Source organism: Ziziphus jujuba, chromosome 3, assembly GCF_031755915.1.
Source record: "Ziziphus jujuba cultivar Dongzao chromosome 3, ASM3175591v1".
In the NCBI taxonomy this organism is placed as follows: Eukaryota; Viridiplantae; Streptophyta; class Magnoliopsida; order Rosales; family Rhamnaceae; genus Ziziphus; species Ziziphus jujuba.
The window spans coordinates 13,462,513-13,479,452 of record NC_083381.1 but is presented as its reverse complement, the minus strand read 5'-3'; the positions used below and the strand labels follow the sequence as shown (position 1 = coordinate 13,479,452).

Sequence of the window (16,940 nt, the reverse complement as noted above, 5' to 3'; positions counted from 1 at the left end):
CGGCTCACATGACAAACACACATGGTATATGAACTTGAAGATTAATTGATGTTGTGTAGAATCTAAGTTGAGAGCGTTGTAGACAACATCTTCAAGTTCGGCCAACGTACAATTCCTTTTAATACGTATAATCTTCGTTCTTTGACGTTGGTATCTCCAGGTACCTTCAGAACATACACTCCATGTTCCATCGTAGAACAGTAAAACTGAAATTTGTGACATTGAGCACAAAGAGTTTACCAATTCAAAACATACTAAGTATCTACTTCTGCAATCGTAGAATCTTTGCTGGAAGGTTTAACTATAATCCTGAAGCAAAAGTAATAAAAAAATACAAATACATTTTTAGTAAATGAGTACAGAAAATAAGCCAAACAATTATGTTATTAACACCTAGTGGAATAGCATTTTAAATACAAATACAAATGGATTTTCAGTAAATGAGTAAAGATAAAATACAAATGCATTTTATGTAAATGAGTACAAATGCTGTTTAAGGGGAAAATTTTGCCATATATGTACACATATTTATATTTATAACACACCCTGTGAAAGCTGATAGAAGGTACTAGCTGCTGGATACAGAAAACAAACGAGTTTTCATAGTTGGTCAATGTTTTCCCTTTCTGACCATGTAAATGTTATTTTTTTAATACAATATTGACTAATTAAATTCTTATTCTTAGGCTAATATATATATATATATATATATATTTATTAATTAAATCGATCCATTGAAAGGTCTAATGCTCTAAATTTGACCTCGATATCATCTTTCTGTGAATTCAAACAAAACATTTTTGATTCATTTTTATAATATTATATTTAATTTTTTGTTTATAGTTTATAACGCGTCCTTTGTTCGTACCAATTCATACTTTTTCCTCACTGCTAGTATTGTGCTAAGGCTAAGTCATTATTTGATTTTGACTTTATCTATCACCTATACGTAAAGTATATTTTAGGAAATTTTTTTCGTAAAATCAAATAACAAAATTAATATGGAGTATATTGTATTTATTTTTTGGCTTAGTTATTAAGCCATTTATGTTTACTAATGGGAGTTCATGATTTCAAAACATTAAATGGAAAAGAATTATTATAAATGATAAAAAAAAATTATGTAAAGAAGTAGCATAAAGCCAAATTATGTATATATATCCACATACCAGGTAATCGTTAACTCCGATCTGCAGAAACGTACAATTTAGTTACATCCTTTTGAAGTGTATGGGCTCCACAATGAAGATTTTCAGATGATGCAGGGAGAGTGAACTGAACTGAAGAGATTTTGGGATTTTTTGCAATGTTCATCAATGCAAAGAAAGGCTGAAAGGTACCTAACCAACAAAAGAGAAAGAGAGAGGAAGACACAGTATACATTTAATGTGGTAGCAGGGACAGTAAGAGAGAGGGACAGAAGTTAATGAGGGTAGATAGAAATGAGAGATGGTCAAAAAAATTGTTTTAATATTTTCACCTGTATTCGAGACAGTCAATGAGAAATGAGGGTAGAGGAGAAATGGAAAATTGTTATTTTTATTTTACACTTTCATATCCATGTATTTAAATAGTTTACAAAAGCCAGACAATTAATTCCCTCCTAACAAGTCTCATTTGGACATACTACCATGGAGCCGTTCATGTAAAAGTGATTGATACCATACATTTAAATTATCATCCTTCTTATTTATTGCTTCTCCACATATCAAATAATATGGAGAATTTAATAATGAAATTGGATCCTTACACATCATATTGACACGAGAATCATGTACAAAAACTAAAAATAAAATCTGAATTAGCAAGAGGAAATTGTACAAGTGTTTTATGAATAAAAACAAGAGAATATTACACCTCCTAGAGAATATTACAGCTCCTACAAAAGCCTCTGTTGGTATCAATCCTGAATTGACCCAATGTTCCCCATCAATGTCAAAATCTCGAACACCAACTGGCACCACAATTGGTATAATGCCAAACTTTAGTGACACCATTAAAAGCATATGGGGCACCTCCACTAAAACGGAGACAGATTTGATACCTGGATGAAATCAAACGAAACATCTGCAGTTAGTTACAATATTTAGCATACAAGTTTCAAAGAAAATAATTATTGTAAATAATTAAGGAAAATTACTAAAGCATTTTGTTTTAAATCTCAACCTAAAAAAAAAATGACTAACTTTTTTTAATACTTGACAAAAAAGCATCTCTGATTTAATAAAATAAGGGATTCCCTCAAAAAAATTTTAAATAAATATAATGAGAACTGAAGACCTTAGTTGTCCTCATATGCGATAAATGCTATATGCAAATTGTGAAGAATAGAATTATTGGTCTAGACATCAACAAAGGAAGAAAAATATCACAAAGCGAGTCATTATCAAACTGTCTTGTAAGTAGTAAGTATGCAAGTGGATATGTTGTCCCAAAGATTGAATTGGATAATCAAAATAATTAAGTCTTCCATCTAAATATCCTATTTCCATTCACTGACTTCATATCAGAAATTCTAACGAAATTTCAGAAATCATGAAAGCAACAAAGTATCTAAAATGTCTATAAAACAGATGAAATCATAAATGGAAAGGCTTGAAATTGTCACAGCAATTAAACATCAACCATGGTAGTCAAGCTGCTGACAGCAGCACGATTAACTGTTGGTTGAACAAATATATGAACCCTGCAGAGAGCAAGTAGCTGTCAATAAGCAAAAAATACTATCTAGTTTACATGAAATGAATCATGAAAAGGAAACTCCATATGAATGATAAACTTTCTAAGTACCATTTTCCAGGGAATCATGAAAAGGAAACTCCATATGAATGATAAACTTTCTATGTACTTTCATGATTTTCTTCATTTGGAAAATTCTCCTTCCCTGTATCAAACTTCTTATCTGTAGAAACCTATATGAACAACATAAAATAAAAGTGATAAATATAATGAGCACTGGGAAATAAAAACCACCATAGCTGAATATATTACCCTCGGTAGAAATGGAGGTTTCTGTTAATGTATCTAATATGCAACCATGGAGTTTAAACAGTAAATTTCCCTTATGATTCTCATGTTGATAATGAAGTAAATGCAATAACTGACAGTTTGCATTAAACATTAAGGAAAACAAGAATTATACATGACAACAATAACTGATAACAACGAAAGCAGTTATATTTAATCACCAACAGCAATTATAGTAATAAAATAACTATAACTACAATTATATTAAAACACGAATAAGCGTGCAGACAATTACATTTAATAAATAAGCAGCATTCAATAATGGAAAACACACAAGACCCAAAAAAATAATAATAATATAAAACACACAATTACCATCTTTAGAATAACCTCCACAGCACCTTTGCCATCACCAAGAGCTCCATCTATTTCATCAACTTGTTTCTTCTACATACATTCTAGAATAAGAAGGGTAACCATAAAAAATAATGCCAACCAAGCACTTTGGCCTCGAGTCAACAGTGACAGAGTTCATCTGCACTACATCAAGAAACTAAACTGTTGTATAAAGTAACCTATAACATAAAGCAATACATTGTAATAGCTAGGGAAAAAAAAAAGAAAAAGAAAACACAAAGTAACTTTATACAAAATTTTCAATCTTGAAAGAATCTAATATTCAGCAGATAAGAATTAATGCAGATCCATGTGAAAAAAAAACAAAAACGAAAAAAAGAAGAAGAAGCATATATATACAAATACATACATCAGGGACCAAACCCATGGATTTCATTTGGTCAGAAAAGTAGAAAGCGTCCTGCAAGCAAGAACTTTTCATGGTTCCAACAATAACAGAATGGAATGTATCCCTAGTTGGCTGTACTCCATCCAGCATCATATCATCATACATATCTCTCAGCAAGAAATGCCTACCACCACCGTTATTAAAAAAAAAAAAAAAAAAAAAAAAAAAAAAAAAAAAGAACACAACTTTCACAATTTCTCCCAAAAAAAAAAAAATCCCAAAACCACTAAAAGAAAATCAAAATTAGAGACACTGCTTGCGTAGTTCCTCCGTCCCAATAACAATCTAAAATATATTATTTATTTTAAAAAAAAAAACTATTTCATTATTAGCGAAACAAGTAAGAAAATATCTGGGGAAAAGCTTAAGAATTTGAAAATGGAGAGGAGAAGATTACCAGTGATTGATCGAATGAGCCTCATGCTTTCCTACTTCGCTGTTGCCTACCTATTGCTTCTACTTCTACTCCTAGGGCTCTCTAAAACCCTGCAGTTTTCTCTCTGAGTCGCCTCTTCACCATCTCCTTCAAAATGCACAATCTCCACGCTTACAATCCGGCCGATGCGAAAGGAAACAGAGGGCTCCTAATGGTCTGGTTATGGATAAAGAGATGGAGGAGAAAAGTCGGATGAAGAAAGGAAAGAAAAAACATATAAAAAAAAAAAGCATAAGGGTATTTTGGGATTATAAAAGATTGAAGGGGTAGAACAAAAAATATATCAAGTGAGGGGGAAAAAATCATTAACCTCGGTCCTACGAGGGTATTGGGCCAAATTCCCCTTTTTTTTTTTTTGAGAAATTTTTCCTTCTAAGTCTGAGACCAACGAATTCCCAATAAAGTGTTCCTTAATTTGAATCAGGTTAAGAATGGTAATTTATTCTGGTCTCTAACATTTAATAAAGACATTAAAAGAAAAAATAAATAGCAAGTAGGATAGGGTTTACAAAATAAAGCAAAATTAATGGCATGAATGAATGAAACAAGGAAAATTTTTTTTTTTTTTGTGACAGTAAAACAAGGAAATTAACTTAAAAGAAAAATAATTTAATCAGATTATCAGCTGAGAAGGAGGAGGTGGTGGTGGTGGTGGTGCAAGACGGTGAGGAAGCGCTTTGGTGGCTTTCTCTCTAGTTTTTATTGGTGGTGGTGATGTTGACGGTCTACCTCCTTTTGATCTCAGACTCCGGGAGGGTTGAATATGGTGGTTCTTAATTATTTCCTCCATTAATCTCTCGCATTCCTGGCAACTTTCTCTTCTTGTGGACCCAATCACAGTAATACCATCATCATCACTAGCTACATACATAAGAAATTAAAAAAGAAAAAAAAATTCAAATTAATAATTCATTACACAAGAATCTTATTTAATATATATATATATATATATATTTATAATTTAAATTTAGGAATTGAAAGCCCTTATGCCACATTAAAGCATATCACAACTCTAAAAAAAAAACATATGAATTTATAAAATGAAATGTAAAACTCAGACTGTGAATATTATACAGTGATCAGTACTTAATTGTTAGCATATATATTAATCAAAAACATTATATTTATATTATAATTATTATTATTATTATTATTAATTACCGTAAAGAGAAAGTGCATAAGATGTAGGGAAATCCGCCATGAGAAGCAGGAGAGTGACTGCAATTTTCAAAAACTTTGTTGGAAAACAATACATTGTGGAATGATATCGGAAGCAGAGCAAGCAAGCGATAAAAGCGTCCTAAAAAATTAATATCCATTAGGGAAGCCTTGTAAACTGGTGTCCCGTTATATATGTATATATTTATATAGTCATATAAAAAAAATGAAATAATTCAAATAACTTAGCTGGAACTTAGATTTATACTATATATAACTACTATATGTAAATTTGACTTACATTTCAATATTTGACGTTATACTATGTTTTTATGTATGGATGAGAGTAAACTATGTAAAAATTTGAGAGTTGACATATATAAATGTTTGACTTTCTACCAATTTGTAACATGCTTCAAGTTTAAACTCTTAAGTAACTACCTCTAAAAAAAGGGAAATTAAATGGAAGAAATCAATCATCATTAACTTGGTTTGCTAAATCAAAAGGCATTATATATATATATATATATATATATATAATCTTTAATTAAGTGACAGCTCCCATAGTTGAAGTGTGATATCTTTCTCACCAAGTAATTTTGCTACAAAAATTTAAAATGATGATGATAATAATAATAATAATAATAATTTTGCTTGCTGTGTTTCTTTTAGGAGAGATAGCGTTTCTTCTCTTCTTCTTCTTCTTCTTCTTCTTCTTCTTCTTCTTCTTCTTCTTCTTCTTTTTTAATTTTACTATTTTTAGAGTTCCTTCTAGGGGCAGCAAAAATTCAGATTTTACATCCAAATTTGCTTCCATTTTTGGTTGCAATCAATAATCGGCGTTCAGTCTTAGGGAAAAGATGAGCTCAAGAGTAATAACTAGCTTCAATATTTTGGAATTGTATAAGTTGTGAAAAGCCAAATTCCTTAAATTTGCTAAATGTGATACCTTTTCTGGTTGCCATTTTTCAAGTTGATCTGGCCTTTGGGAAATGTAGGAAGTATTTGACTCAATCATGTTATAAGTGCTTTAATTCTTGTATGAAAATGAAGTGGTTTGTTTGTTCTCCCTCTCACTCACTCTCTCTCTATAAATCTTGGGCTAATAATCCTACTCCATCCAACACAGGGTTAGCACTCCATTTACACCTAATTATACTGTCAAAATTAAGCTCAGCCATATATATATAAGTGGCCTTGATTTTTCTTCTTTTTTTTTTTTTTTTTTTTTTTTTTTTGGGTTTCCTGTCCAGTTGACAATCAACTTAAGGTTCACCAAATTGATTTTCAAAGAGCATGAATTATTCTACTTCCCAACACAAGAACATGAATTATTCACTGATCATCTCCATCTGTATTATGCTGGTATAATGAATAATTAACACATCTAGTAGTAATCAAACAAACTTAAGCAATTATAAAAGACTTTTCTAAAGCCATTTGTGACCAGAAAAGGCTTTCGAACATCATTACATTTCTGTCATTGCAAAGTGATTTCAATTTGTATATTCAGTAGTCAAGTATCTTTACCCAGCTGGACTTAAAGAGACTATTCATGCATCATATATATATTAAATTGACAGGTGATAGTTTTGACATACAACATTTTCCAATTAGCGAAGGACAATTAATGATTCGCATGTTAAATAGTTAGTGTAGACCTTTTTCCCTTCTTTTTTTGTTTTTGGGTAAAATTTGTTGGTACAGACTAATTGAACACTAATTAGTTTTCCGTATCATCCATACTGTTTCGATCGAGTCAAGGTTTGTACCCACAATGGGGCTTTTCTAACAACCCATTTCATTTAACCAAAAACTTACTGTCTTTTTCATTGGACTTGGACCTCCTATGCTCGACATAGAAGCTACACTTAATTGGAAATTATACACAATGGTAATAAACTATCTTAAAAAAAGAAAAAGAAAAAATCAATATCAGATCCCCATTAGTGGCATGAAACCTTACAATTCTAGATGCATAGAATGGGCCAAGTAGATGGGTCTTAGGAATCAAAGCATGCATCTGCTGGGTTTTTCTTTGAAATAAGAAACAGAATTGAAAGAGAAAGAAAGCAAATTTAAGACTGAAAGAGATTACAACATTCTACATGACTGAAGCAAGAAACAGATAAAAACGGGTAAGAATGAATGATTTTAGTTTGTATTGGAGAAGTTCTTTTCACAATTTTAAATGGATTTTATATGGTATTGTTTTTTGTATATTATTATTTAAATATGTATAAAAAATATAAAATAATTTTATATAATATTTCTAATATCGAAAATATCTATAATTTATAGACTTAACTAACCTAAATTTTTTTTTTATTGTCCACAAATAGTTTACAAATTAAATATTATTTTATAAAAATTCTTCACAACGTTTTTAGATGAAATTGAAAGTTATAGAAATTTTACAAAATTTTATTTCCATTTAAAACACTTTTATACAATAAAAAATTATATTTGTTAGAATATTGGATCTAAAAATTATGAACATCTATAAATATATTTAATTGTATACTTCTAAATACATTTTAGATATTTAATCGCATACTTTTAAATATATTTAAGATATTTATCTCTAAAAATATTCAATCATATATTTCTAAATCATTCGAAATATTTAGTCGTTATTTCTATACACATCTGAAATATTCATGTATACTATATACTTTTAAATATATTTAAGATATTTAGTTATATATATGTGAACATATTTTTAAATATATTTAAAATATTTAATTATATATTTGTGAACATTTTTAAAATATTTAATTCTATACTTATAAATACAAACAAATATTTAATTAATAATAATTTTAAATAAAATTAAAATTAAAAATATAAATTTATAACGAAAGTATATCAATTCTATTTTACTGTGATTCGTAGTGATGCTGTGTTAAATTACTGCCGTCCTGACCGTTACTCGCTGTACTGCACAAAAAATGTGGATCTCAAGTTGGACCCGAATTAAAGCCCAATGATCTAAAAGGAAGCCCAATATGTATAGCCCAAGCCAAGACGTTAGGCCTCAATATTGATTCCAATTTTCCTTCTAAGTTTTATTTTTTATTTTTTGGAGAAATTTTCCTTCTAAGTCTGAGACCAAAGAATTCCTAATAAAGTGTTCCTTAATTTGAATCAGGCGAATGATGGTTTAGGAGACCCAAAAAAAAAAAAAAAAAAAATGAAGAAGAAGAATAGATGATTATTTATTCTGGTCTCCAAAAAAATTATATTTAATAAGCATATTAAAAGAAAAAAATAAAATAGCAAGTAGAGTATGGTTTACAAACCAAACCAAGAGATTAATGGCATGAATGCATAAAACGAAGAAATTTTTTTATTTATTTATTTTTAAAGAAAGTAATACAAAGGAAATTAACGTAAAGATAAATAATTTAATCAGACAATCAGCTGAGGAGGAGGAGGAGTTGCAAGACGTTGAGGAGGCGCTTTCGTGGCTTTTTGTCTACTTTTGATTGGTGGTGGTGGTGGAGACCGTCTACCCTCTCTTGATCTCAGATTCCGGAAGGGTTGGATATGGTGGTCCTTCATTATTTCCTCCATTAATCTCTCACATCCCTGGCAACCTTCTCTTCTTGTGGATCCAATCACATCATCACTAGCTACATACATAAGAAATTAACAAAGAAAAAAAAAACAAAAAAACAAAATTAATGATTCATTACACAAGAATCTTATTGAAAACTAAATTTATTTATTTTTAATTTAAACTTAGGATTTGAAAGCTCTTATGCCACATTAAAGCATACCAAAATTCTAAAAAAGAAGCATATGAATTTATAAAATGAGATGTAAAATTCAGAATATGGATTTTATTCAATTATCGGTATTTATTTTTTAGCATATATATGAATGGAAAACATTATAATAATAATAATTATTATTATTATTAATTACCGTAAAGAGAAAATGCATAAGATGCAGGAAAATCCGCCATGAGAAGCAAAAAGGTGACTGCAATTTTCACAAAGTTTGCTGGAAAATAGTACATTGTGGAATGTTATCAGAAGCAGAGCAAACAAGCGAGAAAGCGCTCTAGAAAAAAGTAATATCAATTAGGGAAGCCTTGTAAAGTGACATGACTATGTGTTATATATATATATATATATATATTGCTATATAAACAAATGAATTAATTCAAATAACTTAGCTGGAACACAGATTTATACTATATATAACTAGTATATGTAAATTTGACTTTTCACTATTTTACATTATACTATGTTTATATCGATGAGAATAAACTGTACAAAAATTTGAGAGGTTGACATTTATAAAGGTTCGACTTTTTGTCCTGTCGTTTTCATTCTCTTCCAATTTGTAACATGCTTCAAGCTTAAACTCTAAGCAACTACCACTTAAAAAATAACAAATTAAATGGAAGAAATCAATCAACTTGGTTTGCTAAATCAAAAGGCATTATATATATATATATATACATATATAGAATCTTTAATTAAGTGACAGCTCCAATAGTTGAAGTGTGATATCTTTTTCACCAAGTAATTTTGCTGTAAAAAGACAAAAAATAAAAAAAAAGTAATTTTTCTTTTAGGAGAGACTAAGTTCCTTTTCTTTCTTTCTTCCCCCCCCCCCCCCCCCCCCCCCCCCTCTGTTAATTTTATTTTTTCAGAGTTCCATTTATGATCAGCAAAATCCAGGTTTTATATCCAAATTTGCTTCCTTCTTTAGTTGCAATCAATAATGGGCGTTCATTCTTTGGAAAAAGGCCAGTTCAAGTGTAATAACTAGCTTAAAAAATTCAAATTATAGATGGAGCCAAATTCCTAAAATTACCTTTTCTGGTTGCAATTTTTCAAGTTGATCTGGCCTTGGGAAATGGTAGGCAGTATTTGACTCGATCATGTCATAAGTGGCTTAGTTCTTGTAAAAAAGTTAAGTGGTTTTTATTTTTTATTACTCTCTCTCTCTCTCTCCTCCTCTAAACACCCCCCCCCCCCCATCTCTCTCTTTTAAGCTTGGGCTAATAAATCCTAATCCATCCAAAACAGGGTCAACACTCCATTATTTACACTTAATTTTGCTGTCAAAATTAAGCACAGCCATATATATGTGGCTTTGGTCTTTTTTTATTTTTTGTCTGTCAAGTGAATTGACAATCAGTTTAAAATTCATTAAATTTATTTTCAAAGAGCCTGAATCATTCTACTTCCCAAAACAAAACATGAATTATTCATTGTTCATCTCCATCTGTATTCTGCAGGTGTAACAAATAAATAAGGACATCTAGTAGTAAATAAATAAACTTAAGCATGTATATAAAATTTCTTACAGTTGTTTGTGATCAGAAAAGGCTTTCTAACATCATTACATTTCTGTCATTGCAAAGTGACTTCAATTTGTAGATTCAGTAGTCAAATATCTTGGACTTACAGAGACTATTCATGCATCATATTTATTAAGTTGATAGGTGATAGTTTTGACATACAAGAGTTTTCTAACACTAAAGGACATTAATGATTCACATATTATATAGTCAGAACAGACTAATTGAATACTAGTTAGTTTTTCATATCATCGATATTGTTTAGAGTCGAGATTTGTAACCACAATAGGGCTTCTAACTACCCATTTCTAATAACCAAAATCTTACTGTCTCTTCATTCGAGTTGGACCTTCTACACTAAACATCGAAGCTACACTTAATTGGAAAATAAACATAATGATAATAAAATATCTGAAAAAAAAAATCAAAAAATCAATAATGCTAATTATTGAAAATTAACTGTCAATATACAAGATATTGTAATTATCCCATGTTTTTCTTTAATTTCATCCTATACTTTAATACAATAATATGTATCACAACAAAATTTTTCATTTTTTTTTTTTTTTAAACAAATTGTGGTGGTGGTTGAGTGTACACCACAAAGAAAGAAGGCTGAGGTGGAGGACGCCAAGAGCTGACATTGCAAGAATGCTGATGCAGTGGGTATGGGACCGGGCTGACTCTTCTGAATCCCTTCAACAAGGACAACCCAAGTGCAAAAGATACATAGGCATCAATGGTAGCATATTCAACTTGTTCATCAGAAAGATTCTTGGCATCCCATTGACTCAGAGTAACATGTTTGGGCTTTTCCATGTACTTGCCAATCAGCTCCATGGCCAACCTCTTCAAGCCCTTTCTTCTAAAATCTTCGACTCCATATCTATCAGCCGCAAGTTGGGCCAAATCCATAGTACTAACAACTCTCAGTTGCAGTTCCTGAAAGAGTTTTTCCGCGTCTTCTTGAACCCCAACACCCACAAAAGTGAAGTATGGGAAAGCCAGAAATTGGCGCAGTGACATGGGAATTGAGTCGGCGTGGAGTAGCTGAAAGATCAAGCATCGATGGCCTTCGCAAATCTGAAGGATTGCAACTGGGTTTCGATCTTGGGATTGAAAGTAGGGACGCCATTCGATGTCGAGGCCGAGAATGAGATTGGAAAGTCTGTGACGATGAATTTCAATGGTTGTTGATATCCATCGGTCAACCACGGTAGCAGAAGAAGTAACCGTGGTCTGAATTGTAGTACCGGAATAGTGCATGCGATAACAACCCTCCATCACGATTTGAAGAAAACAGAGTAAACAGAGAGTGATCTCTGAGAAACACAAAAAGAGATCGGCAGCGAGCTTTTAGGGCTTTGAGAAAATTTAAAAAACATTAAAATAAAATAAAATAAGCCTGGGTTATCCCTGTTTTATAGAAAAAAATAACGCGCTTTTTCAACGCGTTTTTTTTATTTTTATTCTTTTTAAGATTTATTTTTTAAAAGATTTTTTAGCATAGTGGAACCACATTGTGCCATCTGGCATAATGGGACCCACAATCTAGCTCTTTCGTTTCTACAAATAATTAATATATCTAAAGAGGGCGGTGGGTCCTAACCTTTTTTCTTTTTTGTTTTTTTTGGGTGAATTGGGCATGGGTCGAAACTTGAAAAGAAAGAAAATGGTTGACTTGGACTAACATTAAAATTTACCCTTTCAAAAATATAACTTTATTCAATACAAAATTATAATAACACCCTGATTTATTATTATTATTATTATTTTGTAACTTTTTCAGAAAATTAAAGCTTCAATTGACTAATCTCAATTTATCTTTCTTTTTTTGCCATTTTTTTTTTTCATTGACACCATCTTCTGTTAGTCAAACCTTATCTTTAGGGTTAAGTCAACCTTCATAAAATGGCATGCAACCTTTTATTTTTTTTTATTCTTATTCTTGTTGAATAAAAGATAGAATTTTTATTTTAAAAAAGTTTATTTTATTTTTTTAAAAATTGTTAATATTTTTGAACCACACGATATCATATGGATAGTGAACAAAAATGGTCCAAAAAGAAAAAAAAAGAAAATTTGGACCTATTTAAATGCTTAGAATGACTTCTTGATTTTCTTATACTTGTAAGCAAACATTGTCAATAGTGTAAAGTAGCAATATTCATAATTCAATTTCCAATCACAATCCATGTCTACATCAAAATGTATTCTTATTAAAACAAAAAAAAAAGAAAAAAAAAAAAAGAAAATCAAAATGTATTCTTTCGCATTTTCCGTTTTGCTGGGGCATGTTTTGTTTGAATTTGATCAATTTATATGATTTGAGTTAGGAACTTAATTTCATAGGCTTTACTTGAAAACCTTGCTAACATTTTTTGTTTTTTGGGGGGTTCTAAAACTATCATCATTTTTCACTCCAAATTCAATTCCGCCAACATTTCCATTTGGAAACAAAATCTCCAAACCCATCATTAAAACCAAACAAATCATGAAGTACTCCGAGCCTCCTCCAAAATAAACGATAGAATACTTGGAGCTTATTTGACCATTTAGTATACAAAAAACTATTTTTTGTTATAAAAACAGCATTCCTTGAAAGATTTATTATTTTTCATACAAGAATAACAGAACATAGTTTCTTGTTAGTCCATGTCTAAACAAAAAGCTTTAAGCACTATAGTCTCAAATCTCAAAGCATTTAGTCGTGCGAATAATTTGGAGAGAAGCTGAGCACGTTGATGAGTCGAGCATAAATATATTGGCTAGCTAAGCATGTTGGTGAGCTAAGCACATGATCAGCTTATTTGTTAAGCCGAGTACGTGGTCAAGCCAAGCATACAGTCAGCCCTTAGCAAGTGATATTGAAATAATTTAAGGAGGAGCCGAGCATATATAATTTTTGAGCAAGAGGAGAAATTCATTAGAGGAGTAGCTTAGACAAGGTTAATGAGAAATGTGCACATCTGATAAAGATGAGCAAATGAAAATGTTGAGAATATGGAAGGTTTCTATAGGACATTTACTTAGATATAATTACAAATAAGTCATCATAATTACATTTACATCAAACAAATTGATATAAGAAAATTTTCACTTAAGCTTTTTTAATTTTCTTTTTAACTTCAGTTAGATCTATATTTTTTTCAAAAAAATATATTCAAAATTTATCGATCAATCTTTTAATTAAAAATCATGAATACAATTATTACAAAATTAAACAAAATTTAAATAAAATTTGCCTAATAATATTACATGCAAAGGACACTCACGTCTACCTTGGTGTGTACATAGGCAAGTCAATTTCAAGAAATAGAACGAGATAGCGAAACAGAGAAGCTGCTCTGCTGCGACAAAGTATACAATCAGGCCAGCATTTACTGTCTCATATGGCAAAATGGGACCCATACTCTGCCATGAGGCACCATATCGATAATGCTGATATAATTGGAAATTAACTGTCCATATACAAAGATAATGTAATAAATTAAAAATCACATGTTTTTCTTTTATTTCATCCTCTATTTTAATACAAAAATATGTATCACAGCAAAATTTTTCAATCTTTTTCTTCTAAACAATTTGTGGTGGTAGAGAAGAAAGAAAGCTGAGGTGGAGGAGGCCCATAGCTGACATTGCAAGAATGGTGATGGATTGGGAATGGGACAGGGCTGACTCTTCTGGATCCCTTCAACAAGGACAACTCAAGTGCAGAAGACACATAGCATCAATGGTAGCATATTCAACTTGTTCATCAGAAAGATTTTGTTATGATCGCAGTATTTGTAGATATTTATTATTTAATTATAAATTATTCTGTTAAACTATTTAGTAGTGGTTAGTTTATGCTTTCCTATTTTTTAACATTATGCTTTTTTTTATTTTTTTATTTTTTACCATTCATTAAGGCCATTTTGTAGGTCATTAATTATTAAAATGTAGTTTATGCCTAGTGATTAGGGATAGTTTGGTTTATTATTCTTTACTTAAAGGCAGTCATGAAATGAATGATTAAGGCTATTTTATAGGTAATTAATTGTTATGATGTAATTTACGCTTAGTTATAAGGAATAATTTGGTGTATTATTCTTTACTTAATGGCAATCATAAAATGAATGAAAGAGGCGTGTATTATTCCTGTTAAAATGTTTGGATCATTATTTTGATCTTGGGAGATTGGGTTTCTTCAAAACTCCTATTTGGTCGTTGGAATCTCTCAAAAAATCTATACTATCTTCTTCTTCTTTTTTATTTCTAAGTTTTTTTTTTTTTTTTTTTTTTTTTTCAATTTATAAACATATGAGTTTATATCATTTGGTATCTGAGTGGTTATGGAAAAGCCTATAAAGTCTATTGCTAACAACAAGTATCTAGTATTTGTTTCTGACATCGCTGTCTAGTTAGACTTATAGAATTGTGCAATGTATAGGCTTATATCAAATATTAAAAGTTGAGTGAAGATACCAAATCAAAAAGGGTTACCATTGGATTAGTGCTGATATTGTTGATCAATGTGAACATCGATTTTTAAAAGCAAGGTATGTTTAATTATGTATTATTTTGTTAAATTGTTTAATAATGGTTAGTTTACGTATTTTAGTCTTGAAAACCAATTCAGACTTCTTCCTTGATCCTTTCCGCTTGAGAAGGTGAACAACTTCTTGGCCTATAAAAATGTTGTCTTGATTTTGCCTACCATTCACAAAGGTACCTTGTTTTCCAGTCGAGTCGGTGAGTCAGATCTGCAACCTGTTTGCAGGAAACTCAGTTGACTTGTGACCTACATGGAGGTAGAAAATGGTCCAAAACTACATTGTTTAGGAGCAAGTCAACCAAGTTCGCATGTCGATCTGGTTAGGAGGACGCTGATGTTTGCCTTGTCAACTATGAGGTGACGATAGCAAGTTGCCGTCGATGATGACATCATCATAGAGGAATTTTTTAAAAAAAGAAAGAGAATAAAATTTTGGTTTTTTTTTTTTTTTTTGGTTATTATTTTTATCTTTGGCTTTTTATTTTTGTTGCAATACTTGACTTAGCAACAATTATTAAACATTGGTTGTGTATTTTTTCTAACACATTGAAAGATGAATAGGCCATCCATTTTTCTTGAACTGTTGTCCCATGACTATTCCATGGGTTATAAGAAGAAACTTTAGCATAACATACGCACACAAATTAAAATTATGACAAGCATGTATTTTTAACTTTTGATTCATGATCCATTGACTTTGAGCAAGCAATTCAACATTTTATTGATTTCCTACCATATGAATATGATGACCTTTTAAACAATGTTATTTAGAATGTTAACTCAGGATAGGCGAATAGCCTTACTAACTTCACGTGTGAAATCGAGTTGGTGGAAGAATGACGCATATTTAGAGGAGTATATCAAACAACAGCATTGATCATTTTCATTCGAATTTGAGGAGTGTGACAAATGGGCACCAAGCACTTCAAAGGTCCATGGTTGGAGAAGGAATCACTTACAATAGTCGGGATTATTTTGAGAATAATGGACCATAAGACATATTATGCCTTATTTTAAAAATTATGATAGTCTATTTTAGGAGGAAAATGGGGAGAAGTAGGACTGCTTCAAAAGAGAATTGTAAAAGGCTCAGTTCTTTAGAAAACTCTCGTGAAATTAGGAAGAAGCTTATAGCCAAAATGGATATAACAATGAAAATTAAAATTTGTTAGGAAGGATTCACATGTCAAGTATATATTATCGCTTACACAAATGGCAGAATAGTTCAAAGACATTGCATCTACCATTTAATCAATAGAGTAAACATATTCTTATTATGAAAGGTTCAAAAGGTAACGTTTATCTATCTTATGCAGGTTTCGACCGTAGAACTCTATCACCAATGTCTTTTTTGTTTTATTTTTGGGTCTTAAACTTCTTTTTGAGTCATTATGTCATTCATTCATGTGGAGGATTGTTGAAGAATTTGGTGTTAAAAAATGTTTTAATGATAGTAACATCCATTTTAATAACTTGACAATTGGTTTTTAATTTGAGGGTTACTACTTTTGAATGAATTTGTAACGACTATTTAATTATGAGAATTTAACAACAAACAATTGTAATAGTCAATTAAATTAAAAGAATTTAATGGCAAATGTTATTAAACATTTTAAAAACCATATTAAATCTCCTGCTTTTGTTGAGGCCTATAAATTGTCTAATCCTTTTTCTTGTGAAAAAAGGAATTTAGACAAAATAAAAGGAGAACATGAAA

At 30.5% G+C, this 16,940-nt stretch overlaps 2 protein-coding genes across 2 annotated transcripts; both read right to left on the bottom strand.

The window, feature by feature from the left end:
* Window positions 1–8,627: 8,627 nt before the first annotated feature.
* Window positions 8,628–9,459, bottom strand: LOC112492334 (uncharacterized). The gene is made up of 2 exons (XM_048478205.2): window positions 9,297–9,459; window positions 8,628–9,001 (listed from the first exon to the last, which is right to left on the bottom strand). Exons 1-2 carry the CDS (start codon window positions 9,388–9,390, stop codon window positions 8,778–8,780), a joined length of 318 nt encoding a protein of 105 aa, XP_048334162.2. The 5' UTR covers window positions 9,391–9,459; the 3' UTR covers window positions 8,628–8,777.
* Window positions 9,460–11,110: 1,651 nt separating this feature from the next.
* Window positions 11,111–12,075, bottom strand: LOC132803275 (3'-5' exonuclease-like). Its single transcript, XM_060815874.1, has one exon. The coding sequence runs from the start codon at window positions 11,968–11,970 to the stop codon at window positions 11,254–11,256; it is 717 nt and encodes a 238-aa protein (XP_060671857.1). The 5' UTR covers window positions 11,971–12,075; the 3' UTR covers window positions 11,111–11,253.
* Window positions 12,076–16,940: the final 4,865 nt, after the last annotated feature.